Raw genomic sequence first — 27,179 nt, forward strand, 5'->3', positions numbered from 1 at the left:
TTTCCATCCACCTCAAATGAATGCTTGAATATGGTATGAGGTGGGGGGATGGGGCAGAGTCTTCATCTTTCATAGAAAAGACCATTCTTTCCTCAGTGATTTTCTTTCTTCCTTTCTTTTTTAGATTAAAATTTTCCCTATTTTTTTTAAATTGAAGTATAATTGATGTACTCACCCCAGTGATTTTCAAGGCACTTGTTTCTATGACTAGAATGAACACACTTGATCACACCATCCTGTATTTTCAATAGTGGCATATTGCTCTTGGTACAAAGATGAGTCTCTTGCCTAAAGTTTCTAAAATTTCTTGTTTAGTTTTTTAAATTAATTTATCTATTATTATTATTGGCTTCACTGGGTCTTCCTTGCTGTACCTGAGCTTTCTCTATTTGCAGAAAGTGAGGGCTACTCTTCCTTGCAGCGTGCAGGCTTCTCATTGAGGTGGCTTCTCTTGTTGGGGACGCACAGGCATGAACTTCAGCAGTTGCAGCATTCCGGCTTAGCTGCTCCCAGCCACGTGGAATCCTCTTGCACCAGGGATCGAACCTGTGTCCCCTACCTTGGCAGGCGGACTCCCATCCACTGTACCACCAAGGAAATCCTCTTGCCGAATGTATCTTAACACCCGATCTTATTTGGCCACTTCCTATTTCTCAAGCCAAATCTTGCGTCGTGTCCACTGTCCCACTACAAGCTCAGACACACAGCATAGAGTTCCTTGGTGAGGTCACACTCTCATCCGTGGACCTCTGCCACACGGAAAGCCTCCACTTCTTAGGCTGGTTACCAGCTACTCGAACTTCAGGTCTCAGCTCTAAGAAGCCTTCTGGGGCTGCAGAGTCCCCTCCCTTGAAGCTAGGTTAAGGGACCTCCTTACGTGATCTCATGGAATCCCAGCTTTGCAAAGGTCTTTAAGAATCTCTCCCACTGTGCCTTCGCTGAGGGAAAAGAGGACTATTTAGCTCACATGGAAAGCGCTCCCTAAATGTCACTAAATGAATCAAGACGTGTTAAGTAGAATCTGCTCCAGGGCTCCTAAACGCGGGGTTTACCGTTCTCGGATTTAACACTTGGTAAGTTAATATTTCCGAGCCCCAGTTTTCAAATTTGTAAAACGACAATGCAACAGGCTATACAGAGAGTTACTAAAAGCACCAATAGAGAACGCACGCATTTGGCACAATGACTGGCACGCGGCGGCGGGCCCCTTTTAATACTAACAAAAAAATGATAGGGGCGGAGGATACGGAGCGCCTACTTTTTCCAACGCGCATGCGCAGCACTTGACGTGCCTGCAAGCCCGGCCGCCTGCGCGTCCCCACGCGTGTGCGCGTTCGACCGGAACCCGGGCCCGGACCGGAAGTAATGGGGCGGGACCACCGCAACACGCCTGCGCCGTGAGAGGCCGTGCGACGAGGGGGGCGTGGCCGCGCAGGCGTGCCAGGCACCCCGGCTCCGGAGCATAAACAAGAGGGGGGCCGGGATGAGGCGGCGGTTAATGCCCAGGCGGCGAGCGGCGGCGGCGAGCGAGGCGGCGATCGGGGCCCGGCGCCGACCCTGAGCTCACCCCGACCTGCCCCACCCGCGCGCGAGCCCCCGGCCGGGCCCACGGGCCGCGCGCCCACCATGAACCTGGCGAGTCAGAGCGGTGAGGCCGGCGCTAGCCAGCTGCTCTTCGCCAACTTCAACCAGGACGTCACGTAAGGACGGGCGGGGTCGGGGGTCGGGGTCGGGGTCCCAGGAGAACCAGGGGGCCTGGAGCCCGGGGAGGGCGGAGGCATCCCCCCACCCCCGGCGGGTCCCCCTTCCTTGGGGAACCCTCCAGGCTCTGCCCTGCGAGCTGCGACCTCTGGGCGGGGAAAGGGATGGAGCCAGGGGAGGTCTTTTCTTTTCCCCATCTCCAAGAAGGCTTTGTCTTTTCCATCTCACTTTTCGCCAAGTTGGGCCCGAACTTTGTGGCCTGACCTGTTGTCCCAACCATCTCTGCAGCGGTGGGGGTTGGGGGTGGGTTTCTCCCTTGCATCCCGCCTCCCCCCACCCCCCTTGTTCGTCAGCCTTCTTGCCTCACTCTTTCCGCTCTTCCAGGCTCTTCTCCTCATATCCTCCTCGTCTTAAGGGAACCCCTCGATTTCCTTTTCTTCCTCTCTTGCTGTTCTTTTTGACAGGAAACCTTGATGTCCTCCTCGAGCAAGAAACAAACTTAGCAGTAATTCTGGTCTCTGACCCGGGGAGAAACTAGCCAAGGGGAGGGTTGTACCAGAGAAACCCCTGAGAAGTCCTGGAGCCTCGGGGAATGGGCCATCCTTGTACGGGAAGAGAGGCCCTTGATGCCAACCCCTGGTTCCTAACGCTGTTTGTCCAAACCCTCACGGGTTTGAAGCCGATTCTTCAGAGGCTGTCTCCTGGGGGAATGTATGAGGATAGTTATTAGTGGAGGTTTCTGGAGAAGGAAAGATGAGTGGGACTGGAAGGGAGGAAAGCCATCTTGGGAAGTGAGTAAGAGGAAGTGATGTAAGAGGGGAGGAGTGGGTCGTTGGCTTCATACTAAGTAGTAGGTTGAGTTGTTCCTGGCTCAATGGAATCAGCAAAAGAAAGGTCATTTGTAGAATGGCAAGGCACCAAGTCAGTGGCATGCGGAGGGTGCTCAGTCTCACCTTCCAGAGTTGGGAAAATAGTGCAGAGCCCCCTATGGTGGGATTCGGATGAGGCTTGGAGGGGAGCAGATCACCTGTGCCAACTTCAGAGGAGGAAACCGAAGTTCAGGAGCTTCGGAGCAGAGCCTGGGTCTAGACTCCGTTAATAGTGGGGTGGGGGCAGCTTTCCTGAGTTCTCTTCCAGCTTCCTTTCCAGTCCACCCTGCTGTTGTCTGTACCTACCTGCAGAGTAGGGTATGGAGGACGGTAAACACAGAAAGCAGACTGTAGCGATCTTTAAAGATGAAAGAGGCGAAGGGTTAGCGTGATGACCAAAAGCCACTCCAGGGAAAGCAATCTGGACCACCTGTTGCAGGGGATTGTGACTGAGAACTATGTTATACTAATCTGAGTAGGGAAGAGGGCAGTTCAAACCAATGATGACTCCGTTTTTAAGCGCTTAGTATTTTGAGACCAGTAAGAATGGTAGCTTTATGGTTTTTTATGTCTTGTATAAATTAGAGAATCTCCAGAATATTTTCTACTGTTCTTCCTGTTTTTCCCCACTCACCATTTATATTGAAAGGAAATCAGGTATGAGAAAGCATTCTCCTTTGCTGTCATTTCAAGTGGCATTCAAACACCAATTTCCCTATATAATAGAAGAATGTCACTCTGGCCTGAAATAAGATCTTTTTGTGCTTAGAAATTATGTGTTTTTCCCACACCTCTGTGAGTCCTAAAGTTACTAGTTCAAGACCAGATTGCTGCATCATAATTTTGAGTTGCCAAGGAGACCTTGATAGAGTATGAGCAGAAACTATAAGGAATAGTAAGCTAGGATTACACTAAAAGTTTATTGACTAAAGTGACTAATTTGTTGTCAGTGTACACCTGGGGAGAGCCAGACCATTCACCCCTTTCCCTCCCTTGCCCTGTCTGCAGTATTTACGTTATTATATAATTACGTCCAGTAATTTTTCAGAAGGCAAGGACTATCAGATCCACATTCATGGTATTCAGTGAGAAAATCTGGAACCACTTCACTTAATAGAAAATATATTGTGTGTTACACAGTAATGCTTGAACAGCAATATTCCTTTCATATGAAGCTATATCTGTCCTGTCTGTGGTAGTAGTATGGTTTCAAATATTGTCAGGGTTTTGTTTTTCTTTTTCCTGTGATTTTTATCCTAAAAGTCTGGATATTTTATTTTATTTTACCTTCTTTTTTTTTTTTTTTTTTAAACTAGACCGGCGGGGGGGGGGAAGGAATTAAGAGAAGTTGGTCCCTGTCATCTCCCACTTCTGAAAGTAACCCTTTGGAAGGCTTGTTTTGGAGGAGTTTTTGGGTTTTTGACATAAAAATTAAGAAACTAATAGGTGTGGAGTATCACTTGGCTCTTCAATGGAAATATCGGGGACTGAGTCCTTGCAAAGGGCCCCATGAGGCATGTGCAGACTCAGTGTTGGGCAGTGGCTGAATCGTTTAGAAACCACATTCCTCAGAGAAACAGAAGGACACAGACTTGACTTCCCTCATCTTCCGTCTGTAGCATTGATGCTGTCCGTGTCTAAGTTACGGGCACAGAGGCAGTAGAGAGGCATTGGTCTGAGTTTATTGCTCCCTTGAACCAGGGTTCTTCTAGGTTACATCAGCTATCCTGGAAGGTCACTTCTCTCCTTTTCCCTCATCAGTAGATCCAGGGGCATGAAAGTAAGGACCCTTTGACCTTGAAGTTCTTGGTGGTTCAGCCCGCGTGTGGAGGGCATTTTGAGGAACCAGGGCAGTCACTGGGGAGGGTATTGTCCTGCGGCAGTGGCCAGCAATGAGCTACTGGGGAGCTAGTGGGATTTGGTGTGACCCACGGGAGGTGCATAATGCACCTAAGGGAGAAGTGACAGTCCCTCCCGCATCTCCAGCCTGGGTCCGAGATGAACAGGGGCAACACATTATAGAAGGACCAGGGGGCTTCAGCTTAGGGGGAGGGGAACTCTGCTTCGGACATCACTGAGCTTGAGAGGCCTCAGGGAGGTCCGGGTGAGGTCTGGGGTGGGCAGGGGCTTACTGCGTTGGGCCCTGGGGCATGCCAGGTCTCAGCAGCACTTAAGGTCGCTTCCTTTTTGTGGATGTGAGCTGTTTCCACTTTACCCCATCATTGAGTGTGGCTCTTTGGTGAAGATAGTGAAAAGGGAAAACATTAGTGGGACGGCTGATCGTGGGTAAGGGAATAAAGAAAAAAGCATTAAGAAAATGATTTTTTTCTTCTAAAATATTTAAAAATTAAAAAAAAAAAAAAAAAACCATGTTTGTTTTTTAGTGGAAATCCCTGCCTTAGATACTGAGCAATCAAGTTTAAATTCAGTGACAGAGACCTGCAGGTAAAGATGGTGGATGGAACACAAGTATTAATTTTGGTTCCCACTCAGAACTGTGATAGAATGGCAATCAGTAAATACCAAAAGAAGATACTTAAAGAGGCTTAAGCCCATAGAATGAGGAGAATGAGAAAGAAAGGCACCAGCAACAAAATTTTGGAAACCAGCAAGGGATAAAGGAAGTAGCTTCTCCATCGCTGGTGGGAAAGGCAGAGAACTCGCCTACCTGAACCCGCAGAACCCCCAGAGGCTCAGGTCGGGTGGTCTAGGAAGCTCTGCGGTGGAGGAAAGTTTTGTGTGGTGAAGATCCAGAGGGCTGGCCCAAAGTGTGTCTCAAAAGCAGTGGCTGTCTCCTGCCCCCAAAGGTGAAGGACTGGGCCTTATCTCCAGAGGGTACCGTGGGGTCTCCAGATGTTGACAACAGGCACAGGTGACGGCAGGGGTGTGGGAGTGAAATGGGCCGTTAAGTAAATATATCCTTTTTTCTGTTATTGCTGGTTTTCCCTTTGTCGGTAAAAGATCTCATTGTATTACTTTAAGAAACAAAACAAAAACTTCACTGCAGCAACACTTAGTGGAGAATGAGATTAGTTGTCAGGGAACTCTCATGCTTGTCTGTTACCATACCTGTCCCACGCTGCCTTCAGAGGTGGTGTTAAGAGCAGAATCTCCACAAAGTCAGGTCCGTGAACCTGACTGCTGGTATCCGAGATGTAAATATCACACCTGTTTATATTCCATGCCATCCTTTAAAGGTGTCTGCCTTTATTGGTAAAGTGTATGCTCACGCTGTACCACACGCACCTATCAAAAACAGGTGGTGTATTTTTGTTTACATCCCCACTGATTTGGGGTACACAAGTGGGAAGCCATGCAGTGAAAACTAGCGAAGGTGTTTAGTGCCCTAAACCCATTTCTGAGCATCTGGAAGAATGTCAGAGAGCAAGTATTTGATCAGTTTTAACAAATTCTGCCGTTTGGAGCACAGGCAAGGCCCTAGGTATATAAAAATCCAGGTTCTCATTCACCAATTCTGTTTGATTAAGTGTGCCCATAGAAGAAGCCCCTTGGGCTTATTTTACATATAAAACTATGAAGCTTGGTTACTTGCTTTCCAGGTCAACAAGAAACTTGAAGGAGGGCCTGTCAATGCCAGTAGGGTGCCTGGAGAGCAATGCTGGAAAAAGTGACAGGTGGTGTGTCGCCCAGCACGGCCGCCCGCCGCCCAAACCCTTAGCTCCCGTTAGGGTCTGAGGGTCACATCACTCTGACAGTACACTTGTTCTGTGGTGCAAGTCCACTCGGCTGTGGAGGGTTTGCCATCCCACACAGAAACCTGTATAAGAATGACTTTTTAAGAGAATCAGAAATGCTGAGGGAAAAGGCTTGGGTGCTGAAAATAGTAACCCTAAGTTGTCTGGAAGACATTTTCCTGAACATCAATTTTCCAGAAGTTGCAAACTGCTGAGATATTATTTTTAGCTTTCTTGAATATTCTTGTGTTTTTATTGGCTCCTTTATTGTTTTTCAAAGTATTTATAGGTAACAGTACCTAATTACTAGTTAATTCAATATAGTGAAGTGTTTTGCAGAGAAGAATTATTTGAGTTGGTAGAGATTTACTCTGTTTATATCTCTGGCGTGAACCAGTTACAGTTTGAAAGTTCAGTAGTGTTCATAGCAAGTCTGTTCTTTGAATGTGTTTCTTCTATCTGAGCGTGAAAGAGGTTGGAAATCTCAAGTTTCTAATAGATGAAATGGTCATGAAAATAGCCCTAGTTTTATCTTGGCACACCCATACTCTTCGTGTGAGCTGTCAGCCTTGTTATTTCTGGGCTTCTGGTTTACCTTCTGCTTCCTCTTGTTGCCTTGTTCTCCCAGACATGAAGTATCAGGCAGGCCCCCGCTCTGAGTCCGCCTGTCCCACCGCTTCCCGCCCTGCGCTCCTGCCCTCTGTGTTTCTGAAACCCATGCTTGCAGCTCATCTCTGCTGCCTGGGTCACTCACGTCCTGGACAGCAGTAGTCTTCTGCGAGGGAAGCTCATCTCGTGTTGCAGCTCTGCCACACTGGGGATCTGGAGCGAGAGCTCAGAAGTCCTCCCAAGCCTCTGAGCTAAAGCAGCAGTGTTGGGTGGTGAATGTGGGCTCGTACACACAAGGTTGTCCTTCTGGCCCAACCCTGCGATGTGGTCTTCCCATTGCAGACTGTGAGTTAGCTCTTTGGTCTGTTTTATTTCCATCCCACTGCTTAGCCTTAGCATCACATGACTGAGCTGCGTTCGTTACAGCCCACTGCAGTGCCAAGAGACACCGGCATTCACCAAGGGTGTCAATGCCTTTGTTTAAAATTTGCAGTGTTATCTCCACCTTCGGACTCTCCCATACAACCACACACGTGTGTCGGGTCACCTGAGAAACCCCACTGTGTTTGAGGGGATCATTGGTTTAGGGTCGAGTACTTTTATTTTTATGTCAGACTTATCTTTAAAGTGTCACTCTCTGCCTTTGTTGACAGTCGCCTTTTCCTGGCCGTGAGATCCGGCGTCTTCCTTGCCCTACCTCTTTTCCCCTCTGCCACCACTCACCTAGTACCAGCTACACGAACCTGTGTGTGCTAGTTTTGGGTAGAGATGATGGAGAAAGTTTGGTAACGAGGAGCTCGTTTGTGCATTATTCCTGCCTACACGTCTCAGCTCTTATTTCTGAATTTGGCTTTTTTGCAGGTCTCTAGCTGTTGGTAGTAAATCCGGGTATAAATTTTTCTCCCTTTCTTCTGTGGATAAACTGGAACAGATCTATGAATGCAGTAAGTGTTTGCTTTATTTTTCCCCTTTCTTAAAGTAGACAAGTTATACTTGAATTAGGTTGTATTCTTAATTGAAACGTGATGGTTAAAATACAGATACCCCTTGACCATGGATCTGCCTTCACCTTAGCCTTACTGCCAGAGGGCAGCTGTGACTGTGAACAGCCGGTATTTGCTCTCCGAGATCATATCAGAGTGTGCATTTGCATGCTTATAAATGTACATGTAGAAATACTTGAAGTGCTTGTTTTATGGGCCCTCTTTTTCAATACATGATATCACGCTATATTACTCTGTAATGCTCTCCCTTTTTAAATGTCAATAAAACCATTTAGGTATCTCTCATGGAAGACTTCCAGAATTTGAAAATTTTACACCCCTCCCTGGAATGGTTTATTTTTTTTCCAGTTGGCATCTTACGGTGTTTTCATAGCTGTGTGTCAGAGACCTGTGGGGTTGCAGGAGGACCGTGAACTTTGACACCTTTCTCAGTCACCTGCTGTGACTTTACATAGATCACTTCATGGACCTCAGTTTCTGTGTGTGTGTGTGTGTGTGTGTGTAAAAGAATGAAAGAGAGAGAGAGCACTTGCTGAATAAATAGTAGTGGGTACAGGCCCTGCCCCAGTGAGAATGGGATGAAAAACTTTGACTCGCACGAACCTAACTTTTTCATCAGTAGAATTGTAGGTTTGCATGTAGTTGTGAGAAATACTCCAGGTCCCTCTACCCTTTTCCCATTCCCCCCAGTGGTAACATTCTGCAAAAGTTCAGTAAAGCATTCCAATCAGGAAGGTGACAGGATGCGATCCGTGTGTGTGCGCACGCACGTGTGCGTGTTGTCAGAGTGTGTGTGTGTGTGTGTGTGTGTGTGTGTGTGGGTGGGTGGTCCCACCCAGCCTGAACACCCATATCCACCACAGTGAAGCTACCCAGTGGTTCTAACAGCACAGGGTCCTTCCATTGCCCTTCTGTAACCACACCTGTCTACCCCCACCCTAGCCACAGATCCCAGGCAGCCAGGAACCTGTCCTCTGATTCCAGAAAGACTGTCATTTCGCATATATTACATCAATGGAAGTATGTAGCTTTTTGAGGGGTTTCTCTGGTGACTCAGCAGTGAGGAACCTGCCTGCCAACACAGGAGACGCAGGAGATGCGGGTTCGATCCATGGGTGGGAAAGATCCCCTGGAGGAGGAAATGGCAACACACTCCGCTCTTCTTGTCTGGGAAATCCCACGGAGCCCTGACGGTCCATGGGATCAAAAAAGGATCAGACATAACTTAGCGACTAAACACCAGCAGACCTTTTGAGAACTGGCTGTTGTCGCTCAGCGTCTTTCCCTGGAAGTTCACCCAAGCTGCTGGGTGTTGATAGCACCACCTTTTCTGTTGCTGGAATGCGGACTCGGCCCAGCTGCTTCTCCTGCACCTGAAACTCCCCCTTCCTAAGAGACATTAGCAGGCAGAGTAGAACTGCAAAGTGGAACACCATGGCTCACCAGAATGAATCGCCTGGCAGAGCACTCGTGGGCTGGTTCCAGTCTTGGGCTGTTAAAGCTGCCGGGTCTCGTGTGGCTGTGACATCACTGCTCTGGGATTGATGTCTAAGTGTGATTGCTGAGTGCTATGGTGGTGTGCGGGTTTTTTGTTTTTAAGTGCCGAGCTATTTTCCAGGGAGGCTGCGCCGGTTTGCATTCCTGCCTGTAGTGTATGGGTGAGCCCGCCCCTCGGAATCCTTGCCCGCCCTGGGTGTGGCCGGCGTGTCTTGTTTTGGCCGTCCTGGTGGAGCTGTGCGCTGCCCTCTCACTCTGCTTTGTGTTCCCTGACGGCTAATGACGTCGAACATCTTTTCACGTGCTTATTTGTGTTGGCCCACTTTGTAATGCTGAGTTTTGAAAGTTCTTTATATACCCTCGATGCTAGTCCTTTCTCATGTACGTGGTTCGCAAATAGTTTCTCTACACATGATGATAACTCTGAAGTCTGCCTGCGGCCTGACCTCATTAAGAATTCTCTTTACAGAGAACTGAAGAGGTCAGTATGCTCATAATCCGTCACTCTGGGGTATGAATTCAGAGAGAGATTTGCTCTTTATCATTTTAATTATCCACATGGGCATGCAGTTGGGGAAATTGGGTTTTCTCCGTATTAACGATGCCAGTATCTGCTTCTGGAATGTTCCACTGTTAGCGACTTTGCTTCCACCGTGGTTTGGTATTCCCTTTTGGAATGCTCCTTTTCCCGTTAGTGTCCCTTACGAAGGGGGAGTTTCAGTGAGTGGTTGTGAAGAGACACCCCGTGTCCACGCTTGGTTTCGTTCACCAAGGACCTGCTATGTGCCAGCCCTGTTCCGGCTGTGGAGACGCAGCAGTGACAGTTCCTGCTCTCGTGACCCTCTGTTTAAATGGAGGCAGACCAGGAACGAGCAAATGTGCTTGCGTCAGATGCCAGGCCGGGGACACAGTGTGGAGCAAACGCAGCTGTAAATCCCACTCCCCACCTCCGTTAGCACACGGCGAGGCCCGCAGGAGAAGTCACTTCCGTGTACCTGGTGCTTGCAGCGGCAGAGTTCTTGCGCCCACCGGGGTCCCAGGCTCACCAGGCTCCCTCCAGGCCCTGGCCTCCCCTCTCGGGTCCACCTCGGGCGCCCCTCACCTCCAGCAGTGGGAGATGTCTGAACCCCCAGGAGGCCCCCGGAGGCCAGGATCTGGGCCCTTCATGAGGAGACAGCTGGAAGCGGGACTCTTCGAGTGCGGGTCCCTGACTCACGGCTCCTGCCACTTGACTCCTCATCTGTCTGATGCTTACCGGATCTCCTACAAAAGCCTTTCTCCCCGTGCGGGGCTGGCGGGTACGGTCTGGGTGATGAAGTGTGTCCGATCCCGAGCACTTGCTCACCTCCACACTGGCCGCCTTCATTTAGCCCCACACACGATCGTTTCCTGCAGGGAGTTTCTTCACAGGAGAAAGGATTCCACTAGGCTTTTCGAATGACTGAAGCATTTACTAAACCTGCGTCCCCACCAGTGCCGAGGTGTGCTGTTAAATTGTGACTGCAGGGATTAGTCATCTGGTTTGAAATGTACAGGATTCCGCACCCCACCCCCACCCGTCGTGCTTAGAAAGGGTCTTGGCACTTCCTCAGATTGAATCCATTCAGTGGCTAATGTGTTTCCTTGAAGTTTATTAAGTGATTTTTGGCACCTTATTTTTCAAAGGTTTTTGTTGGAATAAAATGTGATGCTTTTTTTTTTTTGGCTGCTCCAGGCCTTAGCTGTGTCATGGGCTATCTTAGTCGCAGCCTGTGGGATCTCGTTCCCTGCCCAGGGATCACAACTGGGCCCCCTGCTTTGGGAGCCTGGAGCCTTAACCAATGGGCCACCAGAGAAGTCCCCCAAATGTGTTGTCTTGATAGCATCATCAGAAGAGTGGGTGTATACTGACCAGCGTGGTAAAGTGGTGTAGAGATTTCTTTGTTCTTCTTAGTGAACTTTGGCCCTTAAAATAGGTGAGGGAACGCACAGAGAACTCTCTGACGGTTAATGCACTGAAGCTGTGGAATTCTTTTGCTCCTAGAATATTATCCACCTTTCCTCTTTCATATTCTTTTATTAAGTAGATAAAAAGAATGTCTCTTAGAAAACAAATTAGCTACTGCACCAAGATGATTTTCTGGCATTTTTCTGCACATAGAATCTGAGCAGAGTAGAACTTACTGCTCCAGACTCAGCCTGGCTCAGTAGACCGTGACTCTTGACCGACCGTCATAAGTTCAGATCCTCGCTGTTGGTGACCGCTGCTGCCACAGAAAGAATGAGCCAGAGCTTGTCTTGGGAAAAGCAAGATTGACCACTACTTGTTCTGTTGTTTATTTAACAACAACAACAAAAAACCAAGACCTCTGCCCAGCAGCACTGGAAGATTTTTGCTTTTAACTCTACTGTTCTTTCAGACTTCAAGTTGCAGGAAGTGCCGTGTTTACGCCTTGCCCACTCTGTGTGCCCTGTTTGTGTAATTGCTCTCTCTGTCCCTCTTGTGTCCTTTTCTGTTTACCTGAAGGTGTGTGATGTGCAAACATGTGGTCTCTCTTCCCTGAGACACTACTTCCATGAAACCGTACCCTGGTAGACAATATAAATAAAGGTTGTAGATTTATTGTTTGTAAAATGCCACAGAAGTTTGGAAGGAAAAATTGGCCTTTTCAGATTCGATGTCGTGTTGTTTGTAAAATGCCATGGAAGTTTGGAAGGAGAAGTTGGCCTTTTCAGATTCTGTGTCCTGTGTCATCTTTGCATTTTCTGTTTTTGAGCTAGGACCTCAAACCTCACGAGGCCTTTGGTTTGGAAACGAAACATAAGCAGGCTGTCTGTCTCAGTCCAGAATGGGCAGACTGGGCGCTGGCTGGAACAGTCCGCTCGGTGAGGTGTGCCGTGATGGGGCTTCCAGCGGGGCAGCCCAGGACCCTCTCTGCCTGCATCTGTTGTGGTGGAGGATCAGGTGGGCCACACACGCACGTGTCCTCTGAGCCCCTGGCGTCCTGGACACGCCGGGCGGGGACGGCGCTGTGCTGGTTCGCGACTTGGTTCCTCCCCACTTCACCCTGTGGGAAGTTTTATCACCACCAGCTCTGCAGTGCACCAGGATGACGACATTCTTTCTAGAAGGAAGTAGTTTCATCCATTTGGATGGGCAGTTTCTAGGAAGAAGTTCAGCACAAACTGCCTGAGGCCACCACGATGGGCCGTGAGAGCCAGGCCTCCGGGCGCACCCACGCCGCGCTGCTCCCCGGGCGTCAACCTGGTTCCCGGCGCTGCCTGCCTTGGCCGCTTCCGTGTTGTGGGACGTGGCCACTCACTTGGGGTCTGTGGACGCTGTGGCTGCTTATTTTCAAAAGTTCTCTCGGGAGTGAGGTGTTAACATAGAAATGTTTAAACTGGAAATAATGCAGCAGAAAAATAAGTAAATGTGAACCACCAGCAGGGTATGAACCACGAGCAGGGTGTGAACCACGGGCAGGGTGTGAACCACGGGCAGGGTGTGAACCACAGGCAGTGTGAACCATGGGCAGGATGTGACCCACGGGCAGGGTGTGACCATGGGCAGGGTGTGAACCACAGGCAGTGGGAACCACGAGCAGGGTGTGACCCACAGACAGTGTGAACCACGGGCAGGGTGTGAACCATGAGCAGTGAACCTGGCAGTGTGTGACCCATGAGCAGGGTGTGACCCATGGGCAGGGTGTGAACCACGAGCAGGGTGTGACCATGGGCAGGGTGTGAACCACACGCATGGTGTGAACCATGAGCAGGGTGTGAACCACAGGCAGTGTGAACCACGAGCAGGGTGTGACCCATGAACAGGGTGTGACCCATGGGCAGTGTGAACCACGAGCAGGGTGTGAACCACGGGCAGTGTGACCCACGAGCAGGGTGTGAACCATGGGCAATGTGACCCACGAGCAGGGTGTGAACCACGGGCAAGGTGTGAACCACGAGCAGGCTGTGAACCATGGGCAGGGTGTGAACCACAGTCAGTGTGAACCACGAGCAGGGTGTGACCCACGGGCAGTGTGTGATCAACAAGCAGGGTGTGACCCACGGGCAGTGTGTGACCAACAAGCAGGGTGTGAACCACGGGCAGGGTGTGAACCGCAGGCAGTGTGTGAACCACGAGCAGGGTGTGAACCACGAGCAGGGTGTGAACCGCAAGCAGTGAACTGCAGGCAGTGTGTGAACCTGGCAGTGTATAAAGGTAGATCACTTTGTGAAGGTGTGTTCCTGAAAGGTCCAGGCAGATTCCTAGGCTGAAGGGGTGGGGTCCTCTTGGTTGGTTTTTGCTGAAGCAGAGACAAAAGCACAAGGCCCTTTTGGTGGTTGGCAGTTCCTCTGCCCTTTGCAGGCAGCCTTGGCCATTCTCTGATTTTTCTGGCTCCTTTGGAAATCTGATGGAAGTTGTGGGTACCTCCCAGAGAAAAACCCAATGCTTAGCGTGTGATTTTAGCAGTTTGAGAGCCTGTGGAAACCTGTGTGTGCTCCTGGTCCAGGGCCGTGGGTCACCCCAGGGAGAGGGTCGTGGTGAGGGCCCTCCACCCTCCCTGGTGCTGGGCTGCTGCCCCCGTCTGTCTGTCCATCACTCTTGCTCACCACCCTGTGCTCGCTACATCAGGTCTCAGCATACTGGTCAGAATTCACATGGATGCAGTAGTCTGCCTGTGGGGTTTTTTAGTAGCTTTTTTGAGATGTAATTTGGATGCCAATAAAAAACCACTGGTTTAAAGTGTACAATTCAGCAGGTTCCAGTATATTTACTGGGTTGTGCAACCTACCTTAATCTAATTTTAAAACATTGTTATCACTCCCCAAAGAACCCGTGAAGTCCATTAGCAGCAGGGTGACTGCCCCCCTCTCCCTCGCCCCTCAGCCCTGACCAACCGCTAATCTCCTTTCTGCTGCTGTCGACCTGCTGCTCTGGAAGCTTCAGATAAACGGAGTGGTGTGGGCCTGGCTTCCTTCACGTGGGCTGGTTTCATGACTCTGCCATGCTGGAGCGTGGACGAGCACTTCCTTTCTTCTCTTGCTCAGTGGCATCACAGGGTGTGGATGTGCTGCGTTTGCTGATGGACAAGCAATGGATGTGCCATCGTTTGGGTGTTGTTTCCCCTTTGGCTGTTGTGAATGTTTGTGTGCAGGTTATGATCTGGATGTGTATTTATAAGCGTGAGTTTTTTAAATGCTTTTTTGTCTTTTTTGCATTTCTTAAATCATAACTGAAATGAAACTTTATTCCAGAAGCCATTGTCCTTCGCATGTTTTTTCTTAAATTTTCTTAGATTTTCCTGCTCTTTGGATCATTTCTCTTACTGCTTGAAGGCACAGGAGCCATTTGGTGGAGGTTGCGAATACTTCTGGGCCGTTTGCTTCTTCACCTCTCTGGTGGTCTCTTCGCCCTCCTTGATGTTTTGTGCCCAGCCCTGCTCTTGAGGCTTTCAGAGTCCTCCCTGTTCTGGGTGCATAAGCACTCTCGCATGTCTTCCTTCGGTTCTGTGGTTTCGGGTTTTACATTAAATACCTGATCCACTCTCAGCTGATTCTGATGTAAGACATTTTCCACTTTTTTCATGAGCTGGAAAAGACATTTTTCCTGTGTCTTCGTTTATTTAGCGGGAATGTCAAGATGATGAGCCTCTCGTTGAAAAGTCAGCAAAGAAAAGGATGGTTGAGGCCAAACGGCAGAAGGATGACATTTGTGAGTCTAGGTCCTGGGTATTTGGAGCTTCGTCACAGTGTTTGCTCTTAGGAATGTTTGCAGCTAAAAACAGCTTGACTGCCTCCACTCCACGCTTCCCCTGTTGTTAAAATGCTAGAAAGAAGTTTCTTATGCTTCTTCTCATGAAAGTTTCAAAAATTCTCAAACTTAGAGTGGGGTGGGAATCTAGACAGACACCTAACGCCAATGTCTTTAGTTTTTCTGCCCTTGGTTTAAGCGAATGAACGATTCATCCCTTTCCTCTTCTCACCGTTTTGTTAATGGAAGTTTTCACACACAGAGAAAAGTTGAAAGTATTTTATAGTCAGTACCCATGTCCCAAGGATCTGGAGTCTGTGTGACCGTTGAACTTGCCTGTCTGTCTTGTGTGTCTGCATTTCAAAGCACCTTGCAGACAGCCGTCTGTACACAGTCTCTGTATACAGTCAGTACACGCCTCATGTTTACACACACATCTGGAGGAAGCATCCGTGTCTGACTGATGCATGTACATCCGTGTGACCTGGACTCCCATCAGGGTTCACCATCACCCCAGAAAGTTCCCTCACCCCACCCCCGGGAGGCAGGCCATGTTCTGGGTTTCCTGCTATGGCTTGCTTTTGCCTGTTCTCCAGGAGCTTGACTTTACTGCCCATCCCATTCCACATAATAGCAAAACCTTAGTTTTAGTCCCACAGATGTGTGTCATGTCGCCTTGGGCTGACTCCCCCTGGATGGGCCCCATGCCAAGCACGTCAGAGTTCAAACCCACATGGCGATGACCCAGGCCACTGCATTTTCCTGGGAAGAGTTTCTGTCTTAATATGGGGACGTGTGGAGCTTACTCGTTCACTTTAGTCATTTGGTTTCTAAACTTACATGTGTTTTTCAGTTAAAGCATGGAATTTAGTGACAGGGCTTGTTGGAAGGAGCCGTCGGTCTTGGGTATGGGCACGCCTGGTCACAGTGCGCTCAGGCCCTGCAGGTCCCCGGGTTGTGACCCATCTGGTTCTCTGTCCTCTGAGCTCGGGACCTCATGGAGTAGAGTGTGGCCTTGGGCCATTGTTAGGATGATCAGCGGGCCGCTGCTTAACCCCGGCTCAGCTGCAGCACAGGTCCAGACAGCTGGGAATCATCCAGAGTCCTGCCTTCCAGAATGCTCTTTGCTCCTCCCCTGAACTGACCCCGGTGACCACAAGTAAACCCAGTGGGGACTGAGGGAGCTGGGGGTGAGGTGACAGCTGTGGAGAGTCCACTGTGCCCTGTTTTCTGGACGGGTCGCTGCACACACGGTTTCTAGGCACAGTCTTCTGAGTGGGGGTGTCCCCGTGTGAGTGGGGCGCAGGGACCTAAGGGGCGGAGAGCAGACCACGCTGGAGTCTGTAAGCCCGGAGCCCCGGGCGTGGAGCCTGCGGGAGCACGTGAGGGCCCATCGAGTGTCAGGTGCGGCCCATGTGGAATGGGGGGCCTGCCCCGTGGCCGAGAGCTGGGGTTCTCTGAGGAGCAGGCCCTCCTTTCAGAGTGTGGGGCGACCTGCGGGCAGCTCGCCTGGGCCTTGGAAACCATGAACTTGACCTGGGGGTCTACCCCCTGCCCCCACCTGCCCCCAAGCTCTCCTCAGGGAGCTTGCCCTTAGACACATGTTCATGTGTGGGGACCCCTGGCGCCAGTTGACAGGGATACACGCTCACATGGGTTTGTTTTCTGCCTCCTTTCAGCTGACACGGAAGACGTGTGCATCGTGGAGAGATTGTTCTCGAGCAGCCTGGTGGCCATCGTCAGCCTCAAGGCTCCCAGGAAGCTGAAGGTTTGCCACTTTAAGAAGGGGACCGAGATCTGCAACTACAGCTACTCCAACACCATCCTGGCCGTGAAGCTCAACAGGCAGGTGGGCGGCGCTCCCGCTCACCGCCCCGGGGCCCGGGTTTCCGGGGGGCTCTGGGCTGGGAGGCAGCCACCGGGCCTCAGGCAGATCCCGGCCGCTCTGCTCCCTTCACAGCCCGCCCGGGCTTGGGTCTGCTCGCTCCTCAGCGGTTTTGCTCAGACTGCGGCCCGCCGCCTGCCCCGTTCCTAATGATGCCCTGGCTAGTGCCATTATAAGTTACCTTTTTAAAAAACCTCTGAGCATCTTCTTTTTCTTTCCACGCTGTGTGGCTTATGAGATCTTAGTTCCCTGACCGGCGATTGAACCCAGGCCTTAGCAGTGAAAGCAGAAACCTGACCAAGGACTGCCAAGGAATTCTTCATCCCTTTTTTAACTGTTAATTTAACTTTTAACTAAAGGTGAAGGATTTACTACCTTTTTATGTCTGGTTTATGTCCCAAAACCCACAAGGATGTCTGGCCTGAAGCGTGGGCCTGGTGGCCAGGACCTGAGGTAGTGCCCGGCATGGCCGCGTGGCTTCGGTTTACTCAGCCTCACTCAGCATCGGGTTATCAAAGCAGCAGGCCTTCACCAGAGCGACCCCAGCCTCTCGACCTGGTTTTCATGAGGGGGGGGCCGAGAGCGAAACAAAATCAAACCCCAGTTTTCTTAGCCAGGGACCACTTTCTGTCATGCTCAATTACACCGCACAGTTAGAGGTCCTCTCTAATCGGAGGAGGGAGTTGTAGGTGGGGGCTAAGCTCCAGGGGACTGAGGGGCATGGGGGCGGGGTGGGGGCGGGGCCTGGAGCACGCGGGGCACACGTGGTGATGGGCGGGGCCTGGAGCGTGGTGTACACGCGGTGATGGACAGGGCCTGGAGCACGTGGTGCATGCGCGGTGATGGGCGGGGCCTGGAGCACGGTGCACACGTGGTGATGGGCGGGGCCTGGAGCGTGGCACACGCGGTGATGGGTGGGGCCTGGAGCATGGTGCACACGCGGTGGTGGGCGGGGCCTGGAGCGCGGTGGACACGCGGTGATGGACGTGGCCTAGAGCGTGGTGCACACGCGGGGTTCCGGAAGGAGTGTGGTGTACGTGGTGTCCAGTGCAGGAGGCCCTAACTGGGGCTCGGGGTCGGGCTCTCCCTCACATCCTGCTTCCGTGTCCGCGTCTCTCGCAGAGGCTGATCGTGTGCCTGGAGGAGTCTCTCTACATTCACAACATCCGGGACATGAAGGTGCTGCACACCATCCGAGAGACGCCCCCAAACCCCACTGGTGAGCGGGGCGGGGCGCCGCTGCCTCAGAGGTCTCTGTCCGTGAGAGTTCTCTCTCTTCTTAGGTTCCACAGGCTTAAACAGTGTTGCTCTTAGAGCCAGCTACCGCCCTTCTGATGCTGGTCTCGTGACCGCACGAGCCATGGGCTCTGTCAGCCTGCAGCCTTGAGGTTTCTGATCAGTTCCAGCCACGGCCTTAGTACATTTGAGCAGTCCCGCTGTCACCTGCGGGGCGTGAGGGGGGCTTGGAAGTTAGAAGGCCCAGCGATGCGACCACCCAGGCCGCATCAGAGCTCGTGGCCTCCCCGCATCGCTGAGCATGTGCTGGCTGCTGGTGGAGCCCGGGGGCCCCGATCTGACCCGCTTTGTCCTCGTGTGTTGCCCACAGGCCTGTGTGCACTGTCCATCAACAATGACAACTGTTACCTGGCCTATCCGGGCAGCGCCACCATTGGGGAGGTGCAGGTCTTCGACACCATCAACCTGGTGAGGCTCCTGGGGAGTGGTGCGATGCCCCTCCTTCCTCAGGCGAGGGTCGGTGCCTCCAGCCACCTTGTTCTCCGGCTCAGCGGCTCGATTCCCAACGCAGCCTCCTGGTGGCCGAGCGGGTTGGGTCGTTCCGCCTCCAGCCGTGCTCCTGTCCCCCCTCCCCGTGCTGAGCAGTCGGCAGCACGCGTGCCGGAGGGAACGGAGGAAGCGACAGAGCCTCTGTGGGGACGTTGCTTAGCTTTCTCTTTAAGGCTCCGAGTGGCATTTCCGTGCCCCTTCCCCAGCCCCTGGTTAATCGGGTGGACTTGGCGTCTGTGTCAGCGAGGCAGGGGTTTCCATAACAGCTGTGGGCATTCTCAGCGCGTGACTTCACAGGCGGCGGGGGTCACTCCCAGTCACAGTGGTCACGGGGTCACTTTCCCCTCCCCTCCAGAGAGCTGCGAACATGATCCCGGCTCATGACAGCCCGTTAGCCGCCCTGGCCTTCGACGCCAGCGGAACCAAACTCGCCACTGCTTCCGAGAAGGTAAGGCGGCCACGTGCAAACTCGGAGTCCCACCAGCTCGTCCACCGCAGTTCACACAACCCGGCCCCCAGAGCGGTGTCTGTCCCCACCGCTCACAGCCAGGCCCACGTGCCCGCAGCCACGCGCGCCTGAGCCGAGCGAGCGCGGTGGCTGAAGCATGCTGGGCCGGGCTATGCTAGCCATCCTGCCGGGGAGCACTGCAGCTGTGACTGCAGGGCCCTCAGCGTTAGGATGAGCAGTGACGGCGTCTCACCGTGTAAACAGCGGGCAGGGTGTGCTCTGACGGTGCCGGCGAGGGACGGGGTGCAGGACTCGGGGCCGTGTGGCTGGGAGAGCTGTCAGCGCCCGTCCTCCAACGTCCGAAGAGTGAGAGACCTGAGTCTGGTTCCACTCAGCTCAACTTCCTTTTTCTGTCCTCTTCTCCCTGCTGCAGGGGACCGTGATTAGGGTGTTTTCCATTCCAGAAGGACAGAAACTCTTTGAGTTCCGGAGAGGAGTGAAGAGGTAACGTGTGCAAGTGTCCAGAATGGAATCTGGAGCATCTGTTTGCAATTTGGTTTCACGTTCTCTGTGACCAGTAGTGGGCACTTAAGCCCTGGGGACCCCCATCCAGCCGCCAGCAATCTCAGCCCAGCTGGTGGGGCAGGAGGAGCCTGGGGTCTTGTGGGAGGTCAAGGGGCATTGTTACAGAGGCAACTGTGTTTTGTTGTTTGTGATTGCCTTGAGTGCCGAGCTGCGTGGCCCGATAGCCCGGGCTGTGGAAGGAGGAGCTTGCCCAGCTGGGCCCGTGCTGAGTGGGTGCTGGGGCTCCTGACCTGGGCAGCAGCTCCTTCCCTTCTCCTTGACTCTGAAAACACATAAGCAGCTCCTGCAGCCCCCCTCCGACCTGCAGCTGGCTCTGGTCGCACAGTGTTTTTCTAAAGAAACGGCAGAGCGCAGCCACCCTGTGGCATGACGTCCGCATCCCTGCCTGGTGGGGCCTGACCTGCGGGACCTGGAGCCGCCTTCTTCAGGGCTCCCACGGGCGATCTTGGGCTGCCCGCCTCCCTGTCCCCTGCTTCCTGTCTCTTTCCTTCCTTTTTCCTTTACTTTTCCGCGCGCTCGTCTGTCCGGGTCTTTTCTTTTGCTGCTCCCACCCCTGTGTCTGCATTTCTGCCCTGGGCCTCCCCGGCCCCGCTCTGGGCAGCCCACCCCTCCATCCTCAGCCACGGCGTCTCTCTTGTGCCCGGGGATGCTTCCATGTCCCCAGGCCACCTGCTGAGGTTTCCCACATTTCTCCTGCCTACTGGGCCCTCCACCCAGCGGCCAGAACATGGCCCCGACGGCCCACCGTCCTGCACACAGCGTGTCCCAGGGAACAGCCCCGCCCTCCTCCTGGCGCCTGAACCTGGGGGGCGCCCGCCCCTCCGCCGGCCTCGCCCGCCCCAGGCATCTCCACCTGGCCTTGCGCTTGCCGTGGCCTCAGCTCATGTTCACTGGGTTCTGGCCCTCAGACCTGGGCCCACTGGCTGTTCTTCCACGGAGGAGTGTGACAGATGGGGGCAGCCCTGCAGGGAGCCTCTCGGGGCCTCCCCTGTCCCTGGGTTCGCGCCGCACGCGGGACTCCTTGCTTTCCTGCTGTGGTGCGCCTCCCTGCCCTGCCTCTCCCAGCTCCTCAGAGGAGCTGTCTCCACGTGGGCCCTGGCCGAGACCTGCCGGCTCCTGCGCCCTCCCGCCAGTCGAGCACCCCCTCCTGCCTCTCTGCCCCAGTGTCTGCAGCGCCTTCCCTTCGCTGCTCAGCCCTCTCTTCGCAGCGCTGAGCCGGCCCCCTGCCTCCAGGCTCCTCTAGGTGGGAGCCACGTCCGCGCCTTCGCACGTGCCCGCACGCTGTGAGCTCCAGAAACGCGGCGCAGAGCCCCTCCCTAGGGACAGGGCCCAGCGCACCTTGTGGTTGCAGGGCTGTGAGGAAACGCAGGCGCCGGGTTTTTACAGTGATGTTTTAAGGAGAACTAGTTTCAGAATGTCAGAAGTTTATTCTTAAACGTTATCAAGGTCGTCAGTTCATGCTTTTCCATGTTAAGAATTGCTATAATCTCAATGATTAGGTTTCTTTTGCTAAGCTTAGTGCTGTAAGTCTAGCCTGATTCTGCGAAAAATGATGTAGCGAAACCCTGATTCCTTTCATTACATGGCCACGGGAGGACCTGTTAAAGGACGGCTCGGTCAGGGCGTCAGCTTTCAGACGCTCTCCTTCCTCACATGGTTTGAGAAGGTGACTAGAAAAGAGTAAGAAGACCCTCCTGCGCCTATCATGGGAAGCTCCTTCGCTGTGACGTCCCTTCCGGAGGGGGCGGCGGTTCTGGCTGCCGTCTGCCCCCCGCGTCCGGGCAGCAGCGCGACCAACCCCGCCCCTCTCGCCGCAGGTGTGTGAGCATCTGCTCCCTGGCCTTCAGCATGGATGGCATGTTCCTGTCCGCCTCCAGCAACACCGAGACTGTGCACATCTTCAAACTCGAGACTGTGAAAGAAAAGTGAGTCGCAGAGACGTTGAGAGGGACACGGGGCCCTCTGTCCGCCGATGGGCGGAAGCGTGGATGCTGTCCGGGGGGCTCGTGGGGGTTCAGCAGCGGGATGGGTGGGGTTCAAAGGGGGCCTGCTGGGTGGGGCAGCAGAGGGTGGTTGCCCCCAGCGCTTCCCCCCATGGCACGTCTTGGGGGACCACCCTGGGAGGGGGCACTTGCCTCCCTCCTGCCTAGAGGCGTTTTCCATTTGTGCAGCAGTTGATTTAAAGAGCGTGTGACTGCAGTGGTGTGTGTGGTGAAGGGCGTGGTTCTGCGTTGTTGTCTCTTAGCGTCTATGGCGAGCCTCCCACTAGGATCAGTGCTGTTATCTGTACTGTGTCTCACCCTGAGGGGCCTGTGGGGTGACTCACACGTCTCTACAGAGTAAACACAGCAGGGATGGGCTGCGGGAGTGCACGGTTGGCTGCGCTCGGAGTGTTTGGAGACGTCACGATAGAAAGATGCAGGGGTCCTGGACGTGGGCCTCGTGTCCTCAGCAACAGAGCGGGGGCCGGTCATTGCCTGGCCCCTCTGCATACCCTCCAAGGACACAGTCTGTGACATCCCCAGGGTCCCCGCGAGCCTGGGAGCCTTCTCTCGAGTCTCGGGGCTGAGCCTCGCCTCCGCGTGAGGGGCATGTGGTCGTTCTCAGCCCAGGGCCCGCGCGTGTCTGATGGCGTTCCTCCTCCCAGGCCTCAGGAGGAGCCCACCACCTGGACCGGCTACTTCGGGAAGGTGCTCATGGCGTCCACCAGCTACTTGCCCTCCCAAGTGACAGAGATGTTCAACCAGGGCAGGGCCTTCGCCACGGTGCGCCTGCCTTTCTGTGGCCACAAGAACATCTGCGCGCTGGCCACGTGAGTTGGGGCGGGGAGCTGCCTCTGTCCCGGGCCACCGGGGATGACCTGCACACCTGGCCCTCTGGTTTAGACCAGAGTCTCGGGGACGCAGAGGGGGCCGTAGGTTGGACGCTGTTAGGGAACCCAGATGCCCGCCCCCACAGTGTCTGACCCTCCATGCGTCCTCTTCCCGTTGTTGCTGGGACATTTGGAGAGCATCATTAGTTCAGAACCGCCTGAGAGGGCCAGTTCCTGAGCCCTGGCCTCCAGCACGGGCAGCCTCACGAGGCCCGAGGCTCTTTATCTTCGTGTGTAGACTGTGTGTGTGCATGAAAGTACACTCGCTCGTTTGGGGCGGGGCGTTCCTCCCTGGCCCGGTTAAAGGCCAGGCTGTTAGTTTAATAGGAACTTTGTGGAAGTTTCGGATCTAGAACTTGGTTGCTTTTTATCCTCACTAGAATCCAGAAGATTCCCCGATTGCTGGTGGGCGCCTCAGATGGGTACCTGTACATGTACAACCTGGACCCCCAGGAAGGTGGCGAATGCACCCTCATGAAGCAGCACCAGTGAGTCGGCTGCGCCTCCGCGAGGCGGGAGGGGGTCCCTGTGGGCAAGGGCGACTTGCTCGTTTTCCCAAAGCCAGGGACCCAGAGGCTCGGGTCTCTGCACAACCACCCATCGGTGTGGGTGCGAGCCTACCCTCCATGCCTCTGCCCACGCCCGGCTCAGCACCCAGCAGAGACCAGAGCGGCTGGGGCGCACTTTTCCTGTGGGGTGGGGGGTGTGTCTCGGGGCAGGACCGCTGAGGACGCAGCTCAGCGTCGTGCACAGAAGCAGCAACCTCAGGGTGCTGTCTGTGATGTGGGGCGGGTTCTCCAGGGGCCTGGGATCCTGCTGAGATGCTGCTGTTCTCTTTGAAGAGAAGGAATAAATGTTAGTTAATTGGGAGGTAGTGACGTTGGGTTTTCTGTCTTTAAACAGTGGTACCCTAATACTCTTACAATCAGGGCGAACATGGGGGTGATTTTGTTATTTTACAGCGTACTCTGGTTTGGTCTCCAGTCTCAGGAAACTCAGTGGGGTTGCCTCTCTAGGTCCAGCTCTCTCCATCAGACAGCGTGTGGAAATCCCGGGGAACACACTCGGGGGAGTCACCGCGCGGGTCAGCGCAGCGTCACGCGTGGCCCTCCCGGGCAGCCCCGACATGGCCCTGACTTGTCCCTGCTGGTTTTTCTGTCCTCGTCCAGGTTGGACGGCAGCATGGAGACAACCAACGAGATCCTGGACTCCACGTCCCAGGACTGCCCCCTGGTGGCGCAGGCGTACAGCGCAGCCGTGGCCAAGGGCCCGCACGCGCCTTCGTCCCCCACGGCGCTGGGTAAGGGCTGGGCCGAGCCTGGGGGCGGAGCCTGAGGGCTGGCTCTCCGCAGAGCTGCCCGCCGGCCTCTTGCGCTCGGGGGCGGGGCCTGCAGGCTGTTGTAAAGCACGGTTTCAAAGGCCTCCCGAGGCTGAGTCCATTTTCATCTTTGAGGCAAAAGTAGCTCTCTGGCGTTAGGTGCCTGTGGACTGTCCACCACCTGCCCCCACTCAGCTCAGATTCTGCCCAAAACCCTTGATCTTGACCCTCCCGCCTGCGGCCCGGGTCAGCAAGCAGGCCCAGGCAGGAGGGGGCCGGCTCCCCCAGGCCGCCCCGGGCCCTGCCCCGGGCGTGTGTGGTCGCGCACTCCGCTCGCCGCACGCTCGCTCACTGTTTCACCCCGAGGTGAAGGCAGCGTGTGCTCCAAGGAGGCTCTGAGCATCCTTGTCCCGGTTCTGGGCACCCCCACCCCACCCCGGAGGGCCCTCCGCAGCCTGTCCCCTGGGTCCACACGGGCGCCCCGCTCCTTCCTGACCTTGTGGGTCTTGGAAAGTCCGCTCTCTCTCGGGTGACTCAGGGCTGTAGAGAGCTCGCTGGTCAGGGCGGAGGTGAGAATTCCGCGTCCTGTGGGCCGTGAGCCCCCTGCTGGCCCAGGTCCTGCTTCAGGGTCGGCCTCCCTGAGGGGCCGGCTCACCGGTGGCTCAGCCTGCCTGTGGGGACTGCCCACGGTTGGGGGGTGCGTCGGCCTCCCTGAGGGGACCGCCCACCGGGGCTCAGCCTGCCTAAGGCGCCGCTCTCTCCGCAGCCTACACAGACGAGCTGGGCGCCGCGGGCGGCTCGGGGCTGGAAGATGAGGCCAGCGCCCTGCGGTTGGAGGACGACAGCGAGCACCCCCCCATGATTCTGCGGACGGACTGACCGAGACCTGTGACCTCCTCGGCCCGAGGCAGAGGACACTGGCTGACAGAGGACTTCGCAGTCATGCTGCTATGAACTTTGACCCGAGCTGGGGAGAGGATGGCAGAGACTTCTAAAGCAAAAAGAAAAAAAAAAAGATTGTAGCTGTAGGCTCATTCCATACTGTTGAGAAATACATTGTTTTCACTTCAGTGGCTTTTAATCCTGCTTATGAATTTTTAGCTTTTCGTTGGTTTTCTCTTTTTTTGCCAAAATCAACTGTTTGGTGAAGCCCTCGAAACACTTTTGCTTTGCATGTATTCATGTGCCAAGCCAGCCAGGAGCTCTCGAGCCCGCTCGTAACAGCCCGCAGGCGTCTGGGGTTTTCCGTCTGTACAGAGAGGTGCAGGCCCGAGAAGGCGGCGCGGCGAGCACGCATCTGGTCCTGCTCAGGCGGGCCGGGCGGCGGCTTTGGGGGGTCCTCTCTCCCTGGAGCCCCTCCGGGACCATTTCTCCCCCCCTCCCCGTTTTATTTTGTTAATTAAATTCTTTCCAAATTGGATTCTTCTGGGATTTCTTCTGTGGTAGACTCCCGTTTCTAGTCTTGTTTTCCGGGTCGGTGTTAAGAGAAAGAGGTTTTTCCTGAAAACTGAACACCTTTGCTTCCGACAGCCTGTGGGCTTGAAAGACAGACAGACGCCTGGGAGCACCGGAGCCAAGGGATGTCACGTACTCAGACTGCCTGGTCTCGGCTGTAGCCTTCCTGTCAAACAGCTGTATGTGTGGGCTGTGGGTTTGTCTAAGGGACATTTGTAGGTGTTCTTTTGTCCATAAAGCTCAGAAATCAGGATGGGCACCCAAATTGTGCTCTTACCTGGACTGCCCCTGTCCGTGGGGTCCTGCCTACCCGAGTCAGAGGCGGGGCGAGGCGGCCGGCTGTGACGCCCCACTTAAAGGGTGATCTGTGCCTTTCTGTTTGCATCTTCCAAAACGGCTCGGCACGAGTGACGAGAGACTGTGGTCACAGACCAGCGTGTGCCTGGCTTCCCCTCTCATTTCTACAGAATCCAGACAACCTCGTATACCTCACACTCTGCATTCCAAACCAAGAGGCGTAGCCGTTCAGGTTCTAAGAGACTTTTGCCTGGAGTTGATGGCGCCAAAGTCGGTTCTGGACGCTTCGGACAGCAACAGTGAAGGACGCAAGTGGGAGAGCAGCGGCGGAGTGTCCGCCTTCCCTCTGAGCAGAGGACGGGTCTGCGGTGTCCGGCCAGCCTGTGCGTGTACCTGGGTCGTAGCCGTCGAGCAGCGTAACTGACCCCCCGCTTCCAGTGCCCTGGCGCTGGGGCCAGCCCCCCACGCCTCAGGCCACTTGCCTACTGGTTGGCTCTGAGGTGCCCTGGGTGCGTCTGCAGCAGAAATCTGCAGATACACAGCTTATCACAACGACGTGAAGTGCCGTGTGAGAGGGGAGGGGGAGGATGGAGTCAGCTTCCCCCTCCCCAGAGCCTCGGCACGTCCATCCAGGGTCCCTGATGAAGTGGGACCCTCGGCGAAGGGTCTGGAACCCAGGCCTCCGCGGGGCCCTGAGCGAGGACGGGGGGCCGGCCCGCAGCCCCATCCGCCCGGCCACACCTGCAGTCCCGCCCTCTGTCTCCGGAACCAGCTCGGCGTCCGGCTCCTCGGTGGCACCTTTGGTGTGGAGACTGCACGTGGCCGCTCTGGGGCCTGAATCATCGGGGCGAGAGCTGCCTCCTCGTCGACAGGTCCCAGCCTTGCTGCTGAGCACCCCCTCGGGTGTCTGGGGGCCTCGGATCTGCCGTGCCAGCTTTCTCCTGTCACGGCGTGTGGTTCTGTCTTTGGGGTCGGCCGTCCCGGTGGACGGGCGCTCTCCCCGTCAGCCTCAGCCTCCCAGCACCAGGGGCCCTGCCAGCCCAGGCGCCGTCCTCTCGGATGTGAGAACCCTCTGCTCACCCAGGTCGGCGTAACCTGTGCCCTGCCAGGAGGGGCCCTGGTTGAGAAGAACTCAAAGGGTGGATGGGTGTTTGCTGCCCACCCCATTCCGCTGCATGCGGTCTGGGGTCCTGCAAGGGGCTCGGGCAGGAAGCAGACGGGCGGAGCGGTCAGCGGCGGGACCCCTGCTACCACGCTGGAAGCACGGACAAGAAGGGGCTCGGCTGAACCCCGACCTCTACACCAGCGTGAATTCTTAGGTCACAGTTTACAAACTTAGAATCATTTGTCGCGGCTGGGAGGCTCACCCAGTGGACTCCTGTGGATCAGGGCCACACCCTTCACTTTCTAAATGATGGAGCCGAGTGT

At 54.4% G+C, this 27,179-nt stretch overlaps 1 protein-coding gene across 2 annotated transcripts; it reads left to right on the top strand.

Annotated features, from left to right (window-relative positions):
* The first annotated feature begins 1,447 nt into the window (after positions 1-1,447).
* On the top strand, positions 1,448-25,419 carry WIPI2 (WD repeat domain, phosphoinositide interacting 2). 2 transcript variants are annotated; one of them, XM_065923733.1, is made up of 12 exons: positions 1,448-1,700; positions 7,736-7,818; positions 16,786-16,955; positions 18,114-18,210; positions 18,598-18,695; positions 19,132-19,224; positions 19,658-19,728; positions 21,627-21,734; positions 22,457-22,621; positions 23,062-23,169; positions 23,851-23,981; positions 24,766-25,419. In XM_065923733.1, the coding sequence occupies exons 1-12, from the start codon at positions 1,627-1,629 to the stop codon at positions 24,876-24,878; spliced, it is 1,311 nt and encodes a 436-aa protein (XP_065779805.1). In that variant the 5' UTR covers positions 1,448-1,626; the 3' UTR covers positions 24,879-25,419. The 2 variants fall into 2 exon arrangements, with proteins under 2 accessions (XP_065779805.1, XP_065779806.1); XM_065923734.1 differs by lacking the exons at positions 1,448-1,700; positions 7,736-7,818 and having other exon boundaries at positions 16,816-16,951.
* The last annotated feature ends 1,760 nt before the right edge of the window (positions 25,420-27,179 follow it).

This window comes from Muntiacus reevesi, chromosome 2 (assembly GCF_963930625.1).
Source record: "Muntiacus reevesi chromosome 2, mMunRee1.1, whole genome shotgun sequence".
In the NCBI taxonomy this organism is placed as follows: domain Eukaryota; kingdom Metazoa; phylum Chordata; class Mammalia; order Artiodactyla; family Cervidae; genus Muntiacus; species Muntiacus reevesi.

Excerpts from the sequence above, each read along its gene's own strand:
- WIPI2 (XM_065923733.1), top strand. The coding sequence starts at position 1,627 with ATGAACCTGGCGAGTCAGAGCGGTGAGGCCGGCGCTAGCCAGCTGCTC. Across the intron at positions 19,225-19,657 it reads TCGCCACTGCTTCCGAGAAG|GGGACCGTGATTAGGGTGTT; the intron begins GTAAGGCGGCCA and ends TCCCTGCTGCAG. Across the intron at positions 22,622-23,061 it reads AACATCTGCGCGCTGGCCAC|AATCCAGAAGATTCCCCGAT; the intron begins GTGAGTTGGGGC and ends TATCCTCACTAG.